This window comes from Polypterus senegalus, chromosome 1 (assembly GCF_016835505.1).
Source record: "Polypterus senegalus isolate Bchr_013 chromosome 1, ASM1683550v1, whole genome shotgun sequence".
Classification (NCBI taxonomy): domain Eukaryota; kingdom Metazoa; phylum Chordata; class Cladistia; order Polypteriformes; family Polypteridae; genus Polypterus; species Polypterus senegalus.
Window position 1 is genome coordinate 61,092,679 of NC_053154.1, and position 23,274 is coordinate 61,115,952.

Below are 23,274 nucleotides of genomic sequence, written 5' to 3' on the forward strand. Positions count from 1 at the left end.
GAATCCCCTAGTATTAAATAAACTATTAAATAAATCACGGAAAATTTCATTGGCCATCTTTCAAGACTTTGTCAATGTGTCTGCTAACCCATAGGGCACTACTCAATACTTGTAATGTCCAGTTGTGGTATTGAAGGCAAATTCCATTTATCCCCCTCCATTATTCTTATCAGATTGTAACTGCTGAACAGATATAGTCTGGTAAATATAGCTGAACTGGAAACTTGATTTAATTAAGAAGAAATATTAGGAAAGAGGTAACTGTTCTTACCAGTATATGACTCAGGCGCCGACGCGAGTGGCAGCCTTTCCAGCAGCTCTGTGTATGACTTTATCTTGCTACCCTTTTCTCTGTTTCACTGATCACTCCTACCACTTCCTTTTATGTGGACTCGTTCCCTGGACACTTTTTACTACTTGGACATGGATTTTTACACGCCGAGACTCGTCTATTCAGGTAGTCAACTTCAAGCGCAGAGAACAAAGGCTCGTCCCGGTGTGGTTCCCTATTTACCCAAAGAGGTAAGAAGGTCGTGTCGTGGCAGCAGAGCCAGCGCTAAAATAAAAGCCAAGCGGCTAGAGAGAAAGTGGCGCTACAAGCCTTCGGTGCCTTCTGTGATCCTGGGAAATGTGAACTCACTACCAAATAAGATCGACGAACTGGCTGCGCTGGTAAAAAATGTCAGTACCTACAGAGAATACAGTTTGTTGCGTTTTTTTGAAACGTGGCTAACAACTAACATCCCAGATGCTAACGTGGAGCTACCTGGGTTTAGCACAGTTAGAGCGGACAGAGACACAAGTACCTGCGGGAAGCGGAAAGGAGGAGGACTCCCTCTCTATGTGAATACAAGGTGGTGCAACTCTGGACATGTAAATGTTAAAATTTCCACTTGCTGCAGGGACATTGAACTGTTGGCCGTAAGTCTGCGTCCCTATTACTTGCCCAGAGAGTTTGGACACGTAATTGTTATTGTTTACATCCCTCCTCAGGCAGACATGGAGATAGTGGGTGACATCATCTATTCCGCTGTTGCTAAACTACAAGTGCAGCACCCTGAGGCACTTGTGCTAATCAGTGGAGACTTTAACCATGTGATGCTGGATAAAACATTACCTGCCTTCTCCCAGTATGTGGATTGTTAACACCCGGGGAAATAGGACTATTGACCTACTGTATGCAAACGTTAAAGACGCATACAGCGCCACCCAGCTACCTGCACTTGGGAAAGCAGATCATAACCTGGTTCTGCTTCAGCCTCACTACAAACCAAGAGTGAGGGAGATACCTACAACCACACGCTCATTCAGGAAGTGGTCACCTAAGGCACAGTAGGCTCTGAGAGACAGCTTTGGAACTACAGACTGGGATATCCTGCAAGGATTTTATAGTGAGAACATTGAGGAGGTTGTTGACTGCACTAGTGACTACATCAACTTCTGTGTGGACATTGTAGTTCCAGTAAGAACAGTACGCTGCTCTGCTAACAAGCAGCCATGGATTACAAGAGACATCAAGGGCCTTTTGAACCAGAAGAAAAGGGCTTTTAAAGGCGGTGATCAGCATGAGCTAAGGGCATGCAGGAGGAACTCCAAGTCCAGCTCAGGGTGGCGAAGAAACAGTACAGGAGAAAGCTGGAGGAGAAGTTGCAGAATAACAACATGAAGGAAGTGTGGGATGGGATGATGATCATCACTAGCTGCAGCTCGAAGCAGGGTGCCACCATCGAGAGAGACGTGGAGAGAGCAAACCAGATGAACAACTTCTTTAACAGGTTTGACCACCCTAACCCACTCTCACCTCGGAGTGCTGTACCCCTCCACCCATCCTTCTGCTGATACCAGCATAGGAGTTTTTCCCCACCCACAATTACAGCAGCCCAGGTAAGCAGTGAGCTGAGGAGACTTTGTGCCAGCAAAGCAGCGGGTCCAGATGGAGTATTGCCACGACTGCTGAAGGCCTGTGCACTGGAGCTGGCGAGTCCTTTACAGCACATCCTCAATCTGAGCCTTGGAACAGGGGAGAGTCCCAAGGCTTTGGAAAACATCTTGCATCACCCTAGTCAGAAAGGTATCACGTCCTAGTGAGCTGAATGACTTCCGGCCTGTCGCTCTGACGTCACATGTGATGAAGACCATGGAGCAGCTGCTGCTTCACCACCTGAGGACACAGGTCCGCCACACCCTCGACCATCTGCAGTTTGCATACAAGGAGAAGGTGGGAGCGGAAGATGCCATCATCTATATGCTACACCAATCCCTCTCCCACTTGGACAGAGGCAGTGGTGCTGTAAGAATTATGTTTCTGGACTTCTCTAGTGCCTTAAACACCATCCAACCTCTGCTCCTTAGGGACAAGCTGACAGAGATGGGAGTAGATTCATACCTGGTGGCATGGATTGTGGACTATCTTAAAGACAGACCTCAGTATGTGCGTCTCGGGAACTGCAGGTCTGACATTGTGGTCACACAGGAGCGCCGCAGGGGACTGTACTTTCTCCAGTCCTGTTCAGCCTATATACATCGGACTTCCAATAGAACTCGGAATCCTACCACGTGCAAAAGTTAGCTGACGACACTGCTATCATGGGCTGCATCAAGAGTGGGCAGGAGGTGGAGTATAGGAACCTAATCAAGGACTTTGTTAAATGGTGCGACTCAAATCACCTACAACTGAACACTGGGAAAAACAAGGAGCTGGTGGTGGATTTTAGGAGGACCAGGCCCCTCATGGACCCCGTGATCATCAGAGGTGACTGTGTGCAGAGGGTGCAGACCTATAAATATCTGGGAGTACAGCTGAATGATAAATTGGACTGGACTGCCAATACTAACGCTCTGTGTAAGAAAGGACAGAGCCAACTATACTTCCTTAGAAGGCTGGAGTCTGTCAACATCTGCAATAAGATGCTGCAGATGTTCTATCAGACGGTTGTGGCGAGCGTCCTCTTCTACGCGGAGGTATGTTGGGGAGGCAGCATAAAGAAGAGAGCACAGTGGAATGGGAGGAGTCTGCAATGTGCAGCTCACGAATGCCGGGACGGGGCAGACTTCATTGACGTCCATCAGGCAACAGCTTTGACCAGCAACTTGAAATTGCAATGCGTCAGTCTGTTGCGTCCACATTTTCTGTGCCAAGATACTTGCCAACACAGAATGATGACAAAAAACTGGATGCATCAGTAAAAGCTGAAATTGCGGTGTTTCAGAGCAACAGCAAGCATGGGTGTTGTGTAGAACAAGTTTATCAGTATCTGGTGACTGTGCCACCTACTTTAGTGGAGGCAGAGCTTGCTTTCTCAGCAGCTGGCGTACTCTGTACAAAGTGCGCTCATGCCTGGACGACCACACACTGGACACGTTGTGCTTTCTACACTCTCTTATTACTGCAACTAATTAGATACATGTACTTATATGACAGCATGAACTGCTTGTAGATAAGGTTAGTCTTTTATTGGTGTCAACATATTACAGTAGTTTTATTAAAAATAAGTGTTGGTCATTCTAAAACTGTTCACATGTGAGATGCCTGTGCACTGTGTCATCCCCGGGAGCCCGTGATTCCCAAATTCCCGGGAATGGATTCCCTACTAAACAGCATCATCTCCAAACAGACAAACAGACGGCTGTCACTGTCCTGCTCCACTGACAGACTGAGGAGATCGTTCCTCCCCCACACTATTCGACTCTTCAATTCCACCCAGTAGGGGGGGTTAAATGTTAACATTATACAAAGTTATTGTCTGTTATACTTGCATTTTTATCATTCTATAATTTAATATTGTTGTTTATCAGTATGCTGCTGCTAGAGTGTTTGATTTTCCCCTTGGGATTAATAATGTATCAACAGTATATCAGTATTTTTATTCAGTTCTTTATATTCAATGCATGATTGCAGTTCTTAATCAATTTCCTCCACACACACAAAAAAAATTATATATACATACATACACACAATATAATAAATATATTATTTTACATAAATCGCCACCTCCCATTTGACTATGAGACAACTGATAAACTCATTAGCAATTTTTTCCTGATTGTATTAATTTACTCAAGCCGAGTCTCAGGTTAGATAAGGCATAAATCTTCCCCTTGGGTAATGGAGCTCCAGGAATGAACTAAATAGCACAGTCATATGAACACTGTTTATATACACTGCTTTTCATCCAGCTTTTGTATTAGTAAAGCATCTTGAGCTCATATTCACTATAACAGAAACTATAACTCATTTAATCTACCATGTCTTGATTTCATTTTAACATGCGTATATCTATTATTTTATGACGTAACTTCAGTGTGCTATGATATTCCCTCCCTCATTATTTGCAACCCTCAAGACAGGGTCAATATAGTTAAAGCATCAAAGTGGTTTACTTATGTTTTATGTAAATTTACAGCTAATATTAAATTGAATTTGCTTCATTACACATATGTTGTACTACATACATTATTGTGCCTACTACATTTTAGAAATATTTATTGTAACATAACAGAAAAGTCTTCAAATCTTTTGTGCTGCATTTGTGTGTAGAACAAAGTAAATTTGTATTCTTAAGAAATAACTGACAGCAGTCTTTAGCATTTGAATTAAATTTATTTCACTTTGAAGTAAAATATTCTTACACTTTCATTCTTATTTTCCTGTCTCCTAACCAAATCTCCTCCCAATCAAGAGCCAGAAGCTAATCCAGCAGGCTCCATAGTTAAACAGGAACAGGGTCCAAGCACGCCTCTGTCAGTATTAAAACAGGATCCCCTGTCTGCACCACCTCAGCCATCCTATTCAGCAGTAGCCGATGATTCCAGCATTCAGGAGAATCGGGAAGAAATTCCTGCAGATCAGTTAGCCTTGAAGCAACTGTCTGTGGCAATAGAAGGCTCAACTGATGAAGACCAGTCGGACAGTGGTGGAGAAGGGATGTACAGGGAAAGGGATGAATTTGTAGTAAAGATTGAGGACATAGACTACCTGAAGGTAAGTTTTATCGGTTTGTTCCTTTTGTTTGTTTGTATTACGGATTAACTTTTTTACTTTCTTAACAATGTAAATTTAGACACCTTCCTGTAGCTGTTACACAGAAATACATATCTGTGAGATTGCTATCTTTTGTTTTGTAATGTTTTAGTACAAAATCTATGTTATGACCATAATCAAAATTACAGTGCATCTGGAAAGTATTCACTTTTTCCACATTTTATGTTACAGCCTTTTTCCAAAATGGATTAAATTCATAATTTTCCTCAGAATTCTACACACAACACTCCATAATGACAACGTGAAAAAAGTTTACTTGAGGTTTTTGCAAATTTATTAAAAAAAAAAATACTAAAAAAATCACATGTACATAAGTATTCACAGCCTTTGCTCAATGCTTTGTGGATGCACCTTTGGCAGCAATTACAGCTTCAAGTCTTTTGAATATGATGCCACAAGCTTGGCACACCTATCCTTGGCCAGTTTCACCCATTCCTCTTTGCAGCACCTCTCAAGCTCCATCAGGTTGGATGGGAATCGTCGGTGCACAGCCATGTTAAGATCTCTCCAGAGATGTTCAATTGGATTCAAGTCTGGGCTCAGGCTGGGCCACTCAAGGACATTCACTGAGTTGTCCTGAAGCCACTCCTTTGATATCTTGGCTGTGTGCTTAGGGTCGTTGTCCTGCTGAAAGATGAGCCATTGCCCCACTCTGAGGTCAAGAGCGCTCTGGAGCATGTTTTCATTGCTGCAGTCATCTTTCCCTTTATCCTGACTACTCTCCCAGTTTCTGCCGCTGAAAAAAATTTCCACAGCATGATGCTGCCACCACCATGATTCACTGTAGGGATGGTATTGGCCTGGTGATGAGCAGTGCCTAGTTTCCTCCAAACGTGACGCCTGGTATTCACACCAAAAATTTCAATCTTTGTCTCATCAGACCAGAGAAGTTTGTTTCTCATGGTTTGAGAGTCCTTCAGGTGCCTTTTGGCAAACTCCAGGCGGGCTGCCATGTGCCTTTTACTAAGGAGTGGCTTCCGTCTTGCCACTCTACTATACAGGCCTGATTGGTGGATTGCTAGATTGCTGAAGAGATGGTTGTCCTTCTGGAAGGTTCTCCTCTCTCCACAGAGGACCTCTGACAGAGTGACCATCAGGTTCTTGGTCACCTCCCTGACTAAGGCCCTTCTCCCCCGATCGCTCAGTTTAGATGGCTGGCCAACTCTAGGAAGAGTCCTGTTGGTTTCAAACTTTTTCCACTTACGGATGCTGGAGGCCACTGTGCTCATTGGGACCTTCAAAGCAGCAGAACTTTTTCTGTAACCTTCCCCAGATTTGTGCCTCGAGACAATCCTGTCTCGGAGGTCTACAGACAATTCCTTTGACTTCATGAAAATGAATTTAATCCATTTTGGAATAAGGCTGTTACAAAACAAAATGTGGAAAAAGTGATGCGCTGTGAATACTTTCCGGATGCACCACTGTAAATGATTTATTTGTGCCTTGGATTATGCCAATCTGATTGGATTGCCGCTGACGGACGGCCTTATATGGGCAGGCACTAAGTTACGTGGGAGTTGTAACTCCACCTCCCACGGCCATCGAGGAGACGTCTATTATAGTATATGGACGAAAAAATAGGTTCCAATTATGACCATTACGCGTAGAATTTCGAAATGAAACCTGCCCAACTTTTGTAAGTAAACTGTAAGGAATGAGCCTGCCAAATTTCAGCCTTCTACTTACAGAGGAAATTGGAGAATTAGTGATGAGTGAGTGAGTGAGTCAGTGAGGGCTTTGCCTTTTATTAGTATAGATATATATACACACACACATACATACATACACACACACACAGTCATATGAAAAAGTTTGCATATCCCTCTTAATTCTTTGGATTTTTGTTTATCATTAGCTGAGCTTTCAAAGTGCCAACTTCCTTTTAATATATGACATGCCTTATGGAAACAGTAGTATTTCAGTAGTGACTAGGTTTATTGGATTAACAGAAAATATGCAGTAAGCATCATAACAAAATTATACGGGTGCATAAATTTGGGCACCCTAACTGTTGCTTTTTGTCTGTGCACTGCGTCAGTTCACGTGAGCCGCTCGGTGTACATGCATTGAAGGTTCCCAGCTGTGCTGGTGCCATCTCGTGCGATGTCCATGGCTGTATTTAATGTTAGCTAAGACCCGGCACTTAAAAGTTTCCCTCACAGTTTCGCTGAGTTTGTGACAAACACCACCCTGACCATCTCCTTCTTCGTTTGCATAAGCACAAGTACATCAATACTTAGTTGGGCCTCCTTTTGCAAATATAACAGCCTCTAAACGCCTCCTACAGCCTTTGATGAGTGTCTGGATTCTGGATGGAGGTATTTTTGACCATTCTGCCATACAAAATCTCTCTAGTACAATTAAATTTGATGGCTGCCGAGTATGGACAGCCTGCTTCAAATTATCCCATAGATTTTCTATGATATTCAAGTCAGGGGACTGTGACGGCCATTCCAGAACATTGTACTTCTCCTCTGCATGAATGCCTTTGTAGATTTCAAACAGTGTTTTGGGTCATTGTCTTGTTGGAATATCCAACCCCTGCGTAACTTCAACTTTGTGACTGATGCTTGAATATAATCCTGAAGAATTTTTTTGATATTGGGCTGAATTCATGCGACCCTCAACTTTAACAAGGGCCCCAGTCCCTGAACTAGCTACACAGCTCCACAGCATGATGGAACCTCCACCAAATTTGACAGTAGGTAGCAGGTGTTTTTCTTGGAATGCGGTGTTCTTCTTCCACCATGCAAAAGCGCCTTTTGTTATGACCAAATAACTCAATTTTTGTCTCATCAGTCCAAAGCACTTTGTTCCTAAATTAATCTTGTTTGTCTAAATGAACATTTGCATACAATAAGCAACTCTGTTTGTGGCATGAGTGTAGAAAGGGCTTCTTTCTCATCACCCTGCCATACAGATGTTCTTTGTGCAAATTGCGCTGAATTGTAGAACGATGAACAGATATACCATCTGCAGCAAGACGTTCTTGCAGGTTGTTGGAGATGATCTGTGGGTTGTCTGTAACCATTCTCACAATCCTGCGCATATGTCGCTCATGTATTTTTCTTGGCCTGCCAGACCTGGGTTTTACTGTGCCTGTGGCCTTCCATTTCCTGATTACATTCCTTACAGTTGAAACTGACAGTTTAAACCTCTGAAATAGCTTTTTGTAGTCTTCCCCTAAATCATGATACTGAACAATCTTTATTTTCAGATCTTCTCAGAGTTGCTTTGAGGATCCCATGCTGTCACTCTTCAACGGAGAGTCAAAGGGAAGCACAACTTGCAATTAACCACCTTAAATACCTTTTCTTATAATTGGACACACCTCTTTATGAAGTTCAAGGCTTACAAGCTAATCCAACCAATTTGGTGTTGCAAATAATCAGTATTGAGCAGTTACATGCATTCAGATCGGCAAAATTACAATTATTTTTGCACAGCCAGTTTTTCACATTTGATTTAATTTCAAACAACTAAATACTGCTTCACTAAAAATATTTGATCGGACCCCAATACTCAGATGTTCCTAGGAAATGAAAGACATACCACGGTTATCTTTTTTTGTTGAAAGTAAATTATGCAGGCTGAGAGTGGTTTTTCATCTATCTATTTTATATATATATACTAGCAAAATACCCGCGCTTCGCAGCGGTGAAATACTGTCTGAATATTTTTATTAATAAAAAAGTAAACATTTTTAGACTGAAGGAAAATATGTAAAAAATTAATTGTTAAGGATCTCTCTGTATACCACGTTGTCAGTTCGGCCCTCTGGCTGTAATATGACTAAGCTGTGTGCTGAGCTCACTCTTGAGCATGCAACATACAGTTGGCCATGTGAAAAGCAATCCTGCCTCAAATCAATGCCACTGCCCATTTCGGTACACTTGAAAGCGACAACCAAAGAATTCAGCGGCAGCCATCAACTTACACGCAGAACCATAGGTGAAGGGCTTAAGCATTTCCTTCTTATAGTGCTCCTGTGTACTATAATTATCTCCTGTACCATCATCAGTCCACACTTTGAACCTCTCCCAGTCATTTAATACATAAGACACAATGTTCTTGCGGATATCAAAAGTGAGCCTGATATGTCCGTGCAATATGTAACACAGAGAATGGAAAAGGCAGGCGCCATCTCCGGGCATAGACACCACTCGGTAAGTGATAGTTCTTTCATTGATGGTAATCACGTCGATAGATATTTTAATAGGGATATAGTTGGAAGAATAAAGGGAATGATTACTTGATCAGTAAACAAAGTATAAAATACCTATACAATAAGTATAACAATCGTAATAAACGAACAATAAAACTGCGGAGAACCCGTGGATTAAATAAAAAGGCTGCTAATTCGGCGAAGCAAAGAAAAACGATGGCCTTATATGGCGTTTGTTTATAAAATAGCGGAGAAGCTATGTAAAGGCTGCTTGACAAAAAAACAGCGGAGCGGCTTATATGGGCAGGCAGTCAGCGAAAGAAGGGAAGCAATAAATAACTCTAATCGTAATAAAGGAACAAAAAAATAGCGGAGAGTCCGCGGATTAAATAAAGGAAATGGGTATTTGAACAGTAAAGTAAGTCTAAAATAGCTACACAATAACTGTAACAATCGTAACAAATGAACAATAAAATAGAAGAGAACCCGTGAATTAAATAAAATGGTTGCTTCGTTGGTGAAGCAAGGAAAAAGGACTTTCTTATATGTCGTTCGTTTTTAAAACAGTGCAGAAGCTGTGAGAAAGCTGCTTCCTTGGCGAAGGTCGTAAATGAAAGAAGACACCGCAGTGAACACAGAAGAGAACCCGTGGATTAAATAAAACCTACACAATAACTGTAACAATCGTAACAAATGAACAATAAAATAGAAGAGAACCCGTGAATTAAATAAAAAGTTTGCTTCGTTGTTGAAGCAAGGAAAAAGGACTTTCTTATATGTCGTTCGATTTTAAAACAGTGCAGAAGCTGTGAGAAAGCTGTTTACTTGGCGAAGCTGGTAAACGAAAGGAGACACCGCAGTGAACACAAATAAGAACCCGTGGCTTAAATAAAACCTACACAATAACTATAAAAATCGTAATAAATGAACAATGAAACAGCGGAGAACCCGTGGATTAAATAAAAGGCTGCTTTGGCGAAGCAAGGAAAAAGGACTTTCTTATATATCGTTCGTTTATAAAACAGTGCAGAAGCTGTGAGAAAGCTGCTTCCTTCGCAAAGTAAGGAAACGACTGAAGAGACCGCGGGGACGTGGTAAGTGTTCGGCAAGGCAGCTGAAGCGCTGCATTATGGGATCTGTAGTTTATTGTGTTACCAGCGCTTCATATCCCCGGGCCATTAATAACAATAATACAGTATATAAAATGATCTCGGGGCGGATATAATTACACGCCGGGCTGGATGTGGCCTGCGGGCCTTGAGTTTGACACATATGGACTAAATAGAACTTGAAAAGATATATTTTTTCGTACATCGAGCCCGCGTGCTATTGTGGTTTTGCCTGCATGCCTCAATAAGTCATCCTCCCTCGCTCTTACTTTTTTACCGTTCATCTAATGAATACACTGAGTATGGCTTTACCAAAACAATCATTGATGGCGAATAAAGTATCCATTATTCGAGTATGTAGATCGGGTATATATATACATATATATATACCTGCGTATCGCAGCGGAGACGTAGTGTGTTAAAGAAGCTATGAAAAAGAAAAGGGAACATTTTAAAAATAACGTAGCATGACTGTCAATATACAGTAATTGTTTTGTGAGTTTTACTGAGTGTTGCTGTCATCAAGGATTTGATTATCATTATTTCTTTCAATCAGGTTCGTATTTGTAGGATGTGTTGTGTTCAAGTTACATTCCGTGTTTGTCAATCGTTGTAAATATGACAGGTTTCATTCATCGATTCGTTTCTTACTGCATCAATAAACAGCTGGTCTTCTTCTTTATCTGAGACCTGACACACTGCATGCACGGGTTTTTTTACACTGTCATCCTTTAGCGGGACATTGACTTTTTCCACCGTGTGCTTTGTTTCCACAGTAGCTGCATTTATGAATATGCTTGTATGTATCAGATGTTTCATATTTTTTTGCTGCCTTTTCAATTGTGTAATTCGTTTTTTGTTCAGCGCTCTTTGGAACTGTTGCTTTTTGTCTGTGCACTGCGTCAGTTCACGTTCATGTTCTCGGTGTACATGCATCGAAGTTTCCCAGCTGTGCTGGTGCCATATTGTGCTATGTCCATGGGTGTATCTAATGTTACCGAAGTCCTGGCACTTAAAAATTTCTCTCGCAGTTTCGCTGAGTTTGTGCCAAACACCACCCTGACCATCTCATCTTCCTCTGCATAAGCACAGTCCTTCACCCGTGAATATTTACCCATAGCAGTTTGCTATTGGATTGCCGCTGACGGACGGCCTTATATGGGCAGGCACTAAATTACAAACGCCAGCGGCAGCCTGTCTATGAACTTAATTTAAAGTGTAGGTTTACATCGTGCTTTGTTTCCGAAGTAGCAGAACTCATGAATATGGTTGTATATGTCACTCGCTCGCTTCTTATTGTTTCGCTGCCTTCTCAATTATATAATGCATGTTTTCTTCAGCGCTTTTTGGGCCTCTTCCTGGTTTTCTACATACTGCGTGATTACGTGGAAGGCGTGATGATGTCACATGAAACTCCGCCCCCACGGGTTTCAAGTTCATCTCCATTACAGTAAATGGCCAGTTATGACCATTACGCATAGAATTTCGAAATGAAACCTGCCCAACTTTTGTAAGGAAGCTGTAAGGAATAACCCTACCAAATTTCAGCCTTCTACCTACACGAGAAGTTGGAGAATTAGTGATGAGTCAGTCAGTGAGTGAGTGAGGGCTTTGCCGTTTATTAGTATAGATATATATATATATAGATATATATATATATATATATATACATATACATATACACAGTATATATATATATATATATATACAGTATATATATATATATAGATATATATAGATATATATATAGATATATATAATAAATAGAGAGAGAGAGATTGTACCTTTCTAGAGTCTATTTTCAATTTGTACAAGATCTGAGTGTTGATAGCAGCTCCTCTTATTTCTGACATAATAATATAAGCATCTCTGCATCGTGCTGATTGCTGTATGGCTATATCCAAGTGACCTTTTGGTATTTTTATTTTTTTTATAACGAGAAAACACTCTTTCTGCAATACAAAGTCTGTTATTGGCACAAAATTTGATTTACCATTTGCCATTGTTTTTGTTACCATTGACATGTTTGCCCATAACATTTTCTGGGCTGCTGTTGTCACTATAATCTTTGGCACTCAGATCATCTATGACTATTATAATTATCACCAGTTGAAAAAAATCAATATGACTTACCTATAGACACTCTCAAAAGGTGTTTTTATCAGATTATAAAGAGGTGGATTTCACTTTCCAGTAGTTTTCTTGGATCAGAATGTTATGGTTCAATCGTAGATAACTTAAAGAAAGTCAGATTTTTTGGAAAAGTTATCTGCTAACTAGGATGCTGACTCTAGTGACCTGATGTTAATTGTGTGATTTACCCCTAACTCCCAACCTCAATCACTGTAGTACAGATGTAGGATTTCATTATCAAGATTTATTTTAACATAACCACTCCATCTTGGGGTTACTGAGACGATCTGAGCTAGTTGCAATTTTTCATCATTGTCTATACATCGCCATGTTAAGCAGTCCATTATATTTGTTGTAGCTTCAGGTGTCATGCAATATTTAGATATGTGGGGGGCCTAGCCCAGTAGCTGTGGTTTCCACTAAACGAACAGTTGTCTGTCAGATAACACCTGGGCAAAAAACATAGAAAACATCTGAAACAACAGCTTAGCAATAGCAGAAATTATCTATGCCATGATAAATTATTAGAACCTCATTCATAGGCTTTGGACTTCAAACCCTGAGCTTGGAGGTTCAAATCTTGCTATATGACCCTGATCAAGTCCTGCCTGTGCTACAACTAGAAAAATCAAATGTAACCAATTGTATCATAAATGTTGTGAGTCACTTTGGATAAAGGCCAACTATGTAAATGTAAAAGTGCAAAAATACGTTTTGACATGGTCATATTTGTCCCTTTATAGGTCCAATCGAAATAACTCAGCTTCTGCTAGACCAATTTCTTTCAAATTGGGTACATATATTCTTGAAAAAAATTGTCATTAAAATTCAGTTTGTTGAAATATTTAAAATGAAGCATGGTGTACACATTTTTCAAATTTCAAAAACCCATTTAAAAAGCATTGCATTAGTTATCTATTTTAATTCATGGAAACATTACTGATTTAACCTTCTGAATTCATCTTTGAGAGAGGTCCATTTATCTTGTTTAACCCACATGTTTTGCTCTATTACACCTCCAACAGCCACTCTTAATAAAAAAATGAAATACTCCATTAGTTATTGTAAGGCAAGCAGAGTGTTGTGCATGTTGTCCAGAACCTTTTGTCATTTCAGCAGAAAAATTAATTTATAGGATTAGAGGCTGGCGCAAATGTGAAGTCCGGTTTGGACATTTTAGGGTCCTTTCTGGTTGCATCACAACTATATGATTTAATTTATTTGTACATTATTTTGTATATGTAATTGGTTTCATATTTAACGGGATTAAAATTCATATGGCAGGGCATATGTTGATGAAGTGTTAAGTGGCAAATTTGGCTCCTTCAAGGATCTTGTGTTCGGAGTTCAGATGCAATGTCTAGTCATTGTATGTGTTGAGTTTGCACATTCCATTCATGTTTGCATGGGTTTTCCTCTTATATCCTTAAACATGTTAGATTAGTCTACAGTAATTGGAGACTCTAAATCTTGGTCCATGTTAGAGTGGATATGTATATGAGTGTGGTCTGTAATGAGGTGGTTCCCTTCTCGTGCTGTGCTCTACCCTGGGTTTAATGTTGTCAGGACTTCTGTAGCCCCCTGCAGCCCTAAATTTAATTAAGTGGGTTTTAGAATGTTGTGTTACAACAGAAATCTTTTAACACTCAACTACTCACACTGGTGTACTTTGTACAGCAGTCTCAGTTTTTTTTTTTGTCCAATGTCCTTTTACTTGAACCTACCCACAACATCCGCCATCTATCCTCAGCTTGAATCACTACAAGTACAGTGTCACAATGGTTTCCCTCCAGTGTGCCCCCAAGCCCGTTTTATGATTGGATGTACAATTTAAAATTATTGCAGTATTTTATATTACAACCTCACAGCGTGCATATAAATAGCCATTTTCACACTGGTGCATAAAGTACGCTGCATGAGTACTTATGAGATAAGAAATGGTGCGTGTAGTTAAGGGTTAATGTAATATGAAATGTGTTTATGAAAATGAAACAGATATGAATAAATTATTAACTTGGAAACCATCAGGGAGCAACTGTAAAAGTAGAAATCAGTATAAACATTATAAGTTACAGCTTTATATAATTATGCTTTTAAATTAATTCATACACTTCAAAAAAAATCATCCATCCATCCATTATCCAACCCACTACATCCTAACTGCAGGGTCACAGGAGCCAATCCCAGCCAACACAGGGCGCAAGGCAGGAAACAAACCCCAGGCAGGGCGCTAGCCCACCACAGAAAAAAAATCATTAAATATCTTATTAAGAACAAAAAACGCAACATTCCTGAGTTGATGATGGTTCATATGTGGATAATGGCAGCAAAATAAATTGTGTATTCTCAAACTTTTGATAAAATATCCTAAAAAATAACCATGCTAGCATTTATTATTAGCATATTATTTAACAAAATAGATATATTCATTGCTTTACTTTCTTATATCTAACATCATATAAGCAAGCTTTAGTCAGTGCTGGAATTCATGAGCCTAATCAATTTGCACCTATAGGGTGGAGAGGGATGGATGCCATTTTCCCTTTTTCTAGTAGAAAAATTGTTAGTTCTGTGCTGTCAGTTTTACTGTTGGAACAAAACACCTGACACCATTTAAGCAAAATGAACTAGTATTAAATAATTTATATTTCCCAAAATAAAGTAAAATATGTTGGGATTTGTTTCATTGTATCTGTCATTATTGTCACAGATAACCCAGAAGTTCAATGATCGATGACTTGTAAGAAAGTATGATAAGTGATTCAGTATTTAGGGATATCTACAAATGCATTCAAAGATCTATTAAAATAAAATAAATGACATATCTTTAAGGATATCTCAAATGGGTTTCTGGATGACTTGAAATAAATTCCTGCGATTTCAAGATGCCCACTTCTTTTCATGATATTTTAATATTTTTTCACGTTTTGAGATATCTGAAATACAATTCAAGATGTACACAATTTTACAGGATAAATGTTTTCAGTAGGACCTACTGTTATTTTTGGATATCTTGTACTGGGTTTCTCCTCCTTTTGAGATATCTTAAAATTTATTTCAGGATATCTCATTTGATTTCAAGGTACCTAAAATATGTACTTTTTTCTGTGATCACAGTCCTCTTGGAATTTTTTTTTCCCCCCGCATACCTCAACTTACTCTCCAGAGACATATGGAGTTTTGGGGTCAGGGCGGAGGGTCAGGTATTTGTCCAGCACCCCTGGAGTAATTGCAGGTTTAGGGCCTTACTCAAGAGCCCAACAGAGTATCATTGAAATTGCCATAGAAAAGTGCCTGCCTATGACAGCTGAATTTAACATCTTCAACATAACTGCTGAAGTGTGGCTCAGCAGTTGAACAATTTTTAACATTTTCTTAATTGTATTACCTTTAACTTGTTTTTTGTGTTAGTTTTGCTGTTTAGTGAATACATCACATAAACCAAGTGCATCCCTTTAACATGCTATATCGTGACCATTTAAACCCAGAATCACATCATCTGTCAAAAGCAAAGTAAAATCTCATGCTTAAAAGAATCCAATTATACAGATCTCTTTTTAGCATGGATGAAACAAATAGATAGTAGCCATATAGAAAGGAAGCACACATCTTTAAATAATAATTGGTAGTTCACAACATTAGAAAAAATTTTACAAGAACAGGCTGTTTTGCCCAGCAAGTGTGCTAATCCGATTGACCTAATTTTCAATACAGAGAGGTGTTAGTGTGCAGAGGAAAAAACAAACAAAAAAGGCTTCTTTGGTGCATCATGTAATGGAAGGAAGACTGTGCCAGTCAGTTCCTTTTAAAGCAAGCTGCCACTGTAAAGTGCTTCAAGTTATAAGTACTGGATAAGCAACAAATTATATGAAATAACATTTATAATAACAGTATGTGATGGAGCCCTTATTTAGGTAGTTGTTCTCCTAGGCAACAACAACTGTAATGAAAATTTATATCTGTTAAAAGTTTAAATAGTTCATAGGGCCAGGTATTAAAGAGGTACAGTTGTTACGGAGTATACAATATATACCTTTAAAATTTAAAGTGTTTATAGTATTATGTGTATAAGTGAGGAATTTATGTGATGATTGTCATGTATTCCTTAGGGGTAAACATTTTTGACAGGGTCAAGTTTAATGTAATATTCACACCCACATCCTCTTACAGGGAGGCAGAGACCAACTAATAAATAATTTTACAGTGTTTGCTGTTGCTCCTGGCAATTTTATGCTGCTATTTTAATGGATTACACAATTTAAAATGGCTATCTTGGTATCTGGTAACTTTAAGTTGTTTTTAATAAAGAAAGTATACAGGACCGTGGTTGGTCAGGGTTTCTAAATCAGCAGGATAATTTTCTGGTTACGGAATTAGTTAACATTTATTTGTGGACTAAAACTTTATTGTTTTGGTTACTAAGGGATGTAGTTCTTTACAATGATATCTGTACAGGGCACTACTTTGAGACAATTGAACATATAGATTTGGGCTCCTGCAAAGTCTGTTTTACATAAAATTAAAGAACATGTATACCTTTACTGAGGGGGACTTGAAGGAAGAATCTGGCCACTGTGTAAACTCTTATAATTTTTTTTAATTTATATTGTGCAATTTCTAGCTTTTATATATCAACAGTTTTATAGTTACTAAATAAAAATGACATCTTTAGTACCATTTTGTAGGTTGCAGTCATGTTGATGTATCTATATTTTGATATTTTTACTTTTAAGTTTTCAAAATTATTTACCTGTTAGTAGTGATGTAAAACTTTATTTAACACTGTACTTTTTTCTAAGCCCGCTTAATCCTGATGAGGGTCATGAGGGATAGGAGCCTATCCCAGCAAACATAGGGCACAAGGCAGTAACTGTCCTGGACACATCCATTCCATTGCAGGGTGAACAGACTGATGCATACACTAGGGCCAGTTTAAGACTGCCAATTCACCTATCCTTCATGGCTTTGGACTTTGGGAGGAAAACAGCACTTGGAGGAAACCAACACAGACATCAGGAGAACACGCAAATCCATGCAGGAAGGGCCCGGGACACAAACCCTGGCCTGCTTACCGTGAAGCAGCAGTTCTACAACTGCGCCACTGTGCTGTTCTTTATTATTTAATAAAAGTAGTTAATTCATACTACACATTAAACACGTACAGAGCAAAATAATTAAAATATAAATTTGGCCTTTAAAGAATCACTACATCAAAACTAATAAAAGTGTAAATTACTAATAAATATAATTGTTATACCTTTATGTGGTCACATATGTAGTCCTCTTTTCAGTAGAACAAAACAGAAAATTTCCCCATTTTGAGGTTTGCTTGAAATCTAGATTTATCCAAATGTTACATGTATTATTTTTTAAGTGTACTCTTAAACAGGTAATTTGATATTTAGATTTATCTCATATGTGGTATGTTTCCAGATCTTCAAAAGAAAATGGTGTCACCTCAAAGTTTCTATAATAGCTATAACATTAAATTGGCTGGGAAGTGGGTTTACTTTTCTTGAGTCCCGCCAACATCATATCCATGATATTAAGTGTGAAATATAGGATCTACATTTTTTTTTTTTTTAATGTACAGTATTTAGGCATTCTTTTCAGCTTTGGACTATTTGGTTGGGATACAAGTAAGTAAAGCATTTTTTACTTTTTCTTTTTGGGATCTACAACTATTTTTTTTACTATATCAGCACATGAAATGTATGTTGTCAAGATGAATTACATAAGGTTCATTGTTTATTTACAATATAATCTTTAAAACTGTTATAGAACTTAAAGTTTCCATTTACTTTAAATAACCAAGACAATCTATAATACAGTGTAAAACTATCTAAAAGTTTATTTTTTCATAGATAACTGATTATTATTCTGTTCATAATTAGTTTATACTATCCACTTGTTGCTGGAGTTGTACTATATATTTTTCATAGACCTTTGCATGTACTGTATATAAACTGAAAGGTTCTAAGTTTTTAAATTCATCTTCAACTTCTCTTTCCCTTTTACAGACAACACTAAAAGAAGGGAAAGAGCCACCTGCAATTTGGAAAGTACAAAAGGCACTGTTACAGAAATTTGTACCAGAATTACGAAATGGAAATAGAGTCTTTTCTGGAACAAACAGTGTGAGTAAAATTAATTAAAATTCCTTTAAATAATTTCTAGGTATATTTAACAAATGTATTTACATATATTATACATAAGCTAAGACTGAAACAAGGCAGAAGTAATCATGCATGCTTTGCTCTGTGCTCCCGTCAGTGCTAATTTTCATCAATGTACAGCGGTCCTACACTCAAAGATAACAGTGTACCTATTTTAAGGTAAAGATGCTTTTGTCAGCTTCCCCTCATTGACCTATACCATATTTAATTTATGGAGATCACCAAGGGCCTCTTTTATAAACAGTGCATATGCAGAACAATGTTGCATATGCCTGTTTCCACATACACTTTGCAATGTATAAAATCTAAACTTGGTGTAAAGTCACGCATATTCTCACAGCAGCCCCAACCGCAAACGCACTTTTCTGCTCAGTTTTGCAAACTGGTGGCACCTAGTGTCAAAGCAGTGCTACCGTTTCTGTGTTGTCTCCCTTTTTCAGATTTGCATCATTGACCAAAGATTTATCAATTATACCAAAATTAATTGTATCATTTACAAATTTAATTCACTTGATTGTAATCATTCTGTAACAATATAACAGTGTGCAGAATGAACAAACTATTCCAAATACCATAGTGCTTCAGCGTTGTTACTCTCAGTGCACCACTAAGAGTATTTTTAGTATGTGTGTGGTATCATAGTTGCACAGCAAGTGATCGGACAGCTCTACGACAGGATGTGTCCAGAGCGCGGAGAATTATCGGGATACAGAATCTAGTCCTGGAGGACATTTATAGCACACGTTGCCTGAGGAAAGCCACCAGCATCTGCATGGATTCCACTCACCCATGCTGCAGTCCATTTGAAGTTCTCCAATCTGGCAAATGCTTCAGAGCCTTTCCTGCATGGACCTCGAAACTCAATTAGTTTCATCCCTAGAGCTATAAATGCACTCAAATCAGTCCATGAAGTGTTCCCAGTATAAATGTTTGTACTTAAAATTACAATTACCTCACTGTAAACTTGCACCACAACTGTAATATTGCTCATCCTGAGCCACTTTATGAACCATTTGCACTATATGTACTTTTTTTGTACTTATGCTTGCATGTTGTATATTTTTCATTATTTTTTTATTGTATTATTATTATTATTGTTATTTTATCACTTTATAGGAAAATAAGTTTATGGAAGGTCTGTATATTTAATCTCATTGTACCAAACAATGACAGTAAAGGAATTCAGTTCAATTCAATAGAATAGAGCTTATATTTAAAGATATTAGAATACTAGGATGTATACTTGATATCTTTTTATGATGAAATCCACTGAAGTATGTATATTACATTTTACAGACAAATTGTTAACTGTATTTAAATAATGTATACTGTTAATAATTAAACATGTGAGGGCACGCTGGGACAGCGGTAGCAATGAGCTAGCACCCCATCCAGGGATTGTTCCTGCCTTGCACTTGATGCTTGCTATTGCTGGCGCGTTCAGTGTTCTAGAAAAGGCTTACAGCCAGTTTTACATTATAGAGCTCATTGTGTGGCGATTGACTACATAGGGAAAGAAAATGGGAGGACAGAAATTTGGGGTTGGTATGTTTGACAGAGATAGTATTGTGCATTAAATTATTTCATTCAGGGTTGCTCATGTCCCAGCAAGCATTTTGCGGGAGGCAGGCAAAATCTCTGGATGGTTCGCCAGCTCATTGCTACTACTGCTCCACTGTGCCCCAATCTATACTAATAAAAGGCAAAGCCCTGACTGACTGACTGACTCACTCACTCACTCACTCACTCACTCATCACCAATTCTCCAACTTCCCGTGTAGGTAGAAGGCTGAAATTTGGCAGGCTCATTCCTTATAGCTTACTTACAAAAGTGGGGCAGGTTTCATTTTGAAATTCTACAATAATGGTCATAACTGGAACCTATTTTTCTCCATATACTGTAATGGACGTTGGCTTGATGACCGTGGGGGGCGGAGCTGCGTGTGACATCATCACGCCTCCCACGTAATCACGTGAACCGACTGTGACCGCAGTACGTAGAAAAGAAGGAAGCGCTCCCAAAGAGCGCTGAAGAAAAACGCCAAATACTTTATTTGCGAGATACAAGTTTAATGACAAGACACGAGGTATAAACGAGACTTTGGATCACTTTGTAAAGGAGTTAAAATTGCTGTAGCGAGAAACTTTTAAGTGCCGGGTCTTAGCTAACATAAAATAAAGCCGTAAACATCGCAACATCACACGAGAGCAGCTCACGTGAACTGACTGAACACAGTACGAGTGATCACTTCCATGAATCAAACCTGTTCAAAAAATGCATTACACAATTGACAAGGTGGAAAAAGAATATGCTCCGAGCTGAGCTCCACAGCTAACGCGGTCTTGTGGAAGCAACTTCATCACGCTGCCACCAAATACTCACAGAAAAATCCACAAGTTAATACACACGCTGTCTCTAGAGTTTCTCCACACTCAATGTATTCCTTGCATCCCCGTTACACCCTCTGATCTCCCATTTCAATTCAGATGCCTCCAATTTCCAGTAAGGCTCTGCTTTGCGATGAGAAGTAAGAAGTCTCAGGGACAGACCCAACAAAAGGTTGCCATTGATTTTAGGCAAGATTGCTTTTCTCCTGGACAACTATACGTTGCATTCTCAAGAGTAAGCTCGCGTAGCTTCGTCATATTACAACCGGACTGCTGAACTGACAACGTGCTATATAAAGAGAACTATAACAATCATAATAAACGAACAATAAAACAGCGGAGAACCCGTGGATTAAATAAAAAGCAGCTTCCTTGGCGAGGCAAGGAAAAAGGATGGCTTTATACATCGTTCGTTTATAAAACAGCGGAAAAGCTGCGTAAAGGCTGCTTCACAAAAAACCAGCGGAGCACCTTATATGAGGAGGCAGTCAGCTAAAAAAGGGAATCAATAAAGATCTATAATCGTAATAAATGAACAAAAAATAGCGTACAAGCCGCGGATTAAATAAAGGAAATGGGTACCTGAACAGTAAAGTAAGTCTCGAATAGCTACACAATAACTATAAGAATCGTAATAAACGAACAATAAAACAGTACAGAACCGCGAAGCAAGGAGAAACGACGGCCTTATATGGCATTCGTTTATAAAGCAGCGGAGAAGCTGTGTGAAGGCAGCTACACAAAAAAACAGCAGAGCACCACACTCTGAATGTATTCCTTGCATCACCGTTATACCCTCCGATCTCCCATTTCAATTCAAATGCCTCAAATTTCCAGTAAGGCTCTGCTTCGCGATGACAATTAATAAGTCTCAGGGACACACCCTACAAAAAGTTGCCATTGATTTAAGGCAACATTGCTTTCCTCCTGGACAAAACTATACGTTGCATTCTCAAAAGTAATCTCAGTGCACAGTGTTGCCAGTCTCATTACTTTTCTGCCACACCTGTGTACATATGTGGATATGTGTATATATGTACTGTAGATCAGTATATATATGTATGTATGTATGTATATATATATGTATATTTATCTGTATGTATATGTATGTGTGTGTATATATATATATATGTGTAGATATGTATATGTATATATGTTTATATGTGTGTGTGTGTGTGTGTGTATTTTATATATATATATATAAATTCACTAAGGCAAGACAACCATGGAAAGCGATTCACTAAGCCGCCGACAAGTGAGACACCTATGGCGCATGCAGGAAGGAGCCACGCCCACCAACTCCAAGACCATTGGATACGACGACAACTCACAGAGCCACGCCCACCAACTTGGACGCGACGACACAGAAAAACCGGCGTCATTTATATTCGTCTGTCGTAGAGGTCACATGCAGCTCCGACCCACGTTGACTGTTAATAGAGGCATGTTTCTCGGAGGTGAATCGCCATATGCGGCGTGTAAAACTGTTTGCGAGGGGTATCCCATGGGATCCTTAAAACGTTCCTTTAAAACTGAGGTTAAAACACAATGAAGTGAGCAGTCTTTAAAAAAACGAGTTTTCGGTTACGACGCACAATCGCGTGCACTATAGCAAACTGTTTTACACGCTACATACAGCAATTCGCATCCGCGACAAACATGCGTCTTCTTAGATACTCCTGCACTTTGTACACACCCCCCTCCCACCGTGGTCGGGTGTCTTGGTGGATTATACAGTATATACAAAGGCAGCCAAAACCGCACAGAGCAATGAAAAGTCTACGTGAGTCACAGGTGCATCTGGACTGTACAAAGACTTGAGTGACGACTTGGAGGTGGGCACATGAGCAGGCAGTGTATACTGAACGAGAAACCAGCAGACTAGCATGACGGAGGGAGCGGAGTGGATGTCCTTCTCCTCTCCTCCCGTTCCACCCTGAGCGCCGCACGGACAATTGTGTGTTGGTTTGTTCCGTGCATTGGTTAAAACCCAATGAAGGAAGCAGTCTTTAAAAACCAATAAGCCCTGTGCCTCTGTTTCATTACTGTCTCACCTGCTTCACCAATGCAGGCCCCGCGTCATTCCCATGACCTGCTGGGCTGCCAACCGGGTAACCAAAGTCTTTGGGTTCAGGGGGGAGTATGGTTACAAAGCTGAAACTTAAAGGAATTGACGGAAGGGCACCACCAGGTGTGGAGCCTTTCACTTCATTTGACTCAACACAGGAAACCTCACCCGGCCCGGATTGACAGATTGATAGC

General features: G+C 39.4%; 1 protein-coding gene across 1 annotated transcript in view; it reads left to right on the plus strand.

The window, feature by feature from the left end:
* qser1 (glutamine and serine rich 1) overlaps positions 1 to 23,274 on the plus strand; it is a 134,324-nt gene that overhangs the window by 86,568 nt on the left and 24,482 nt on the right. The window contains exons 5-6 of the mRNA XM_039749680.1: positions 4,680 to 4,981; positions 18,469 to 18,585. Coding sequence (XP_039605614.1) covers positions 4,680 to 4,981; positions 18,469 to 18,585 — 419 coding nt within the window. The remainder of the gene's footprint in view (positions 1 to 4,679; positions 4,982 to 18,468; positions 18,586 to 23,274) is intronic.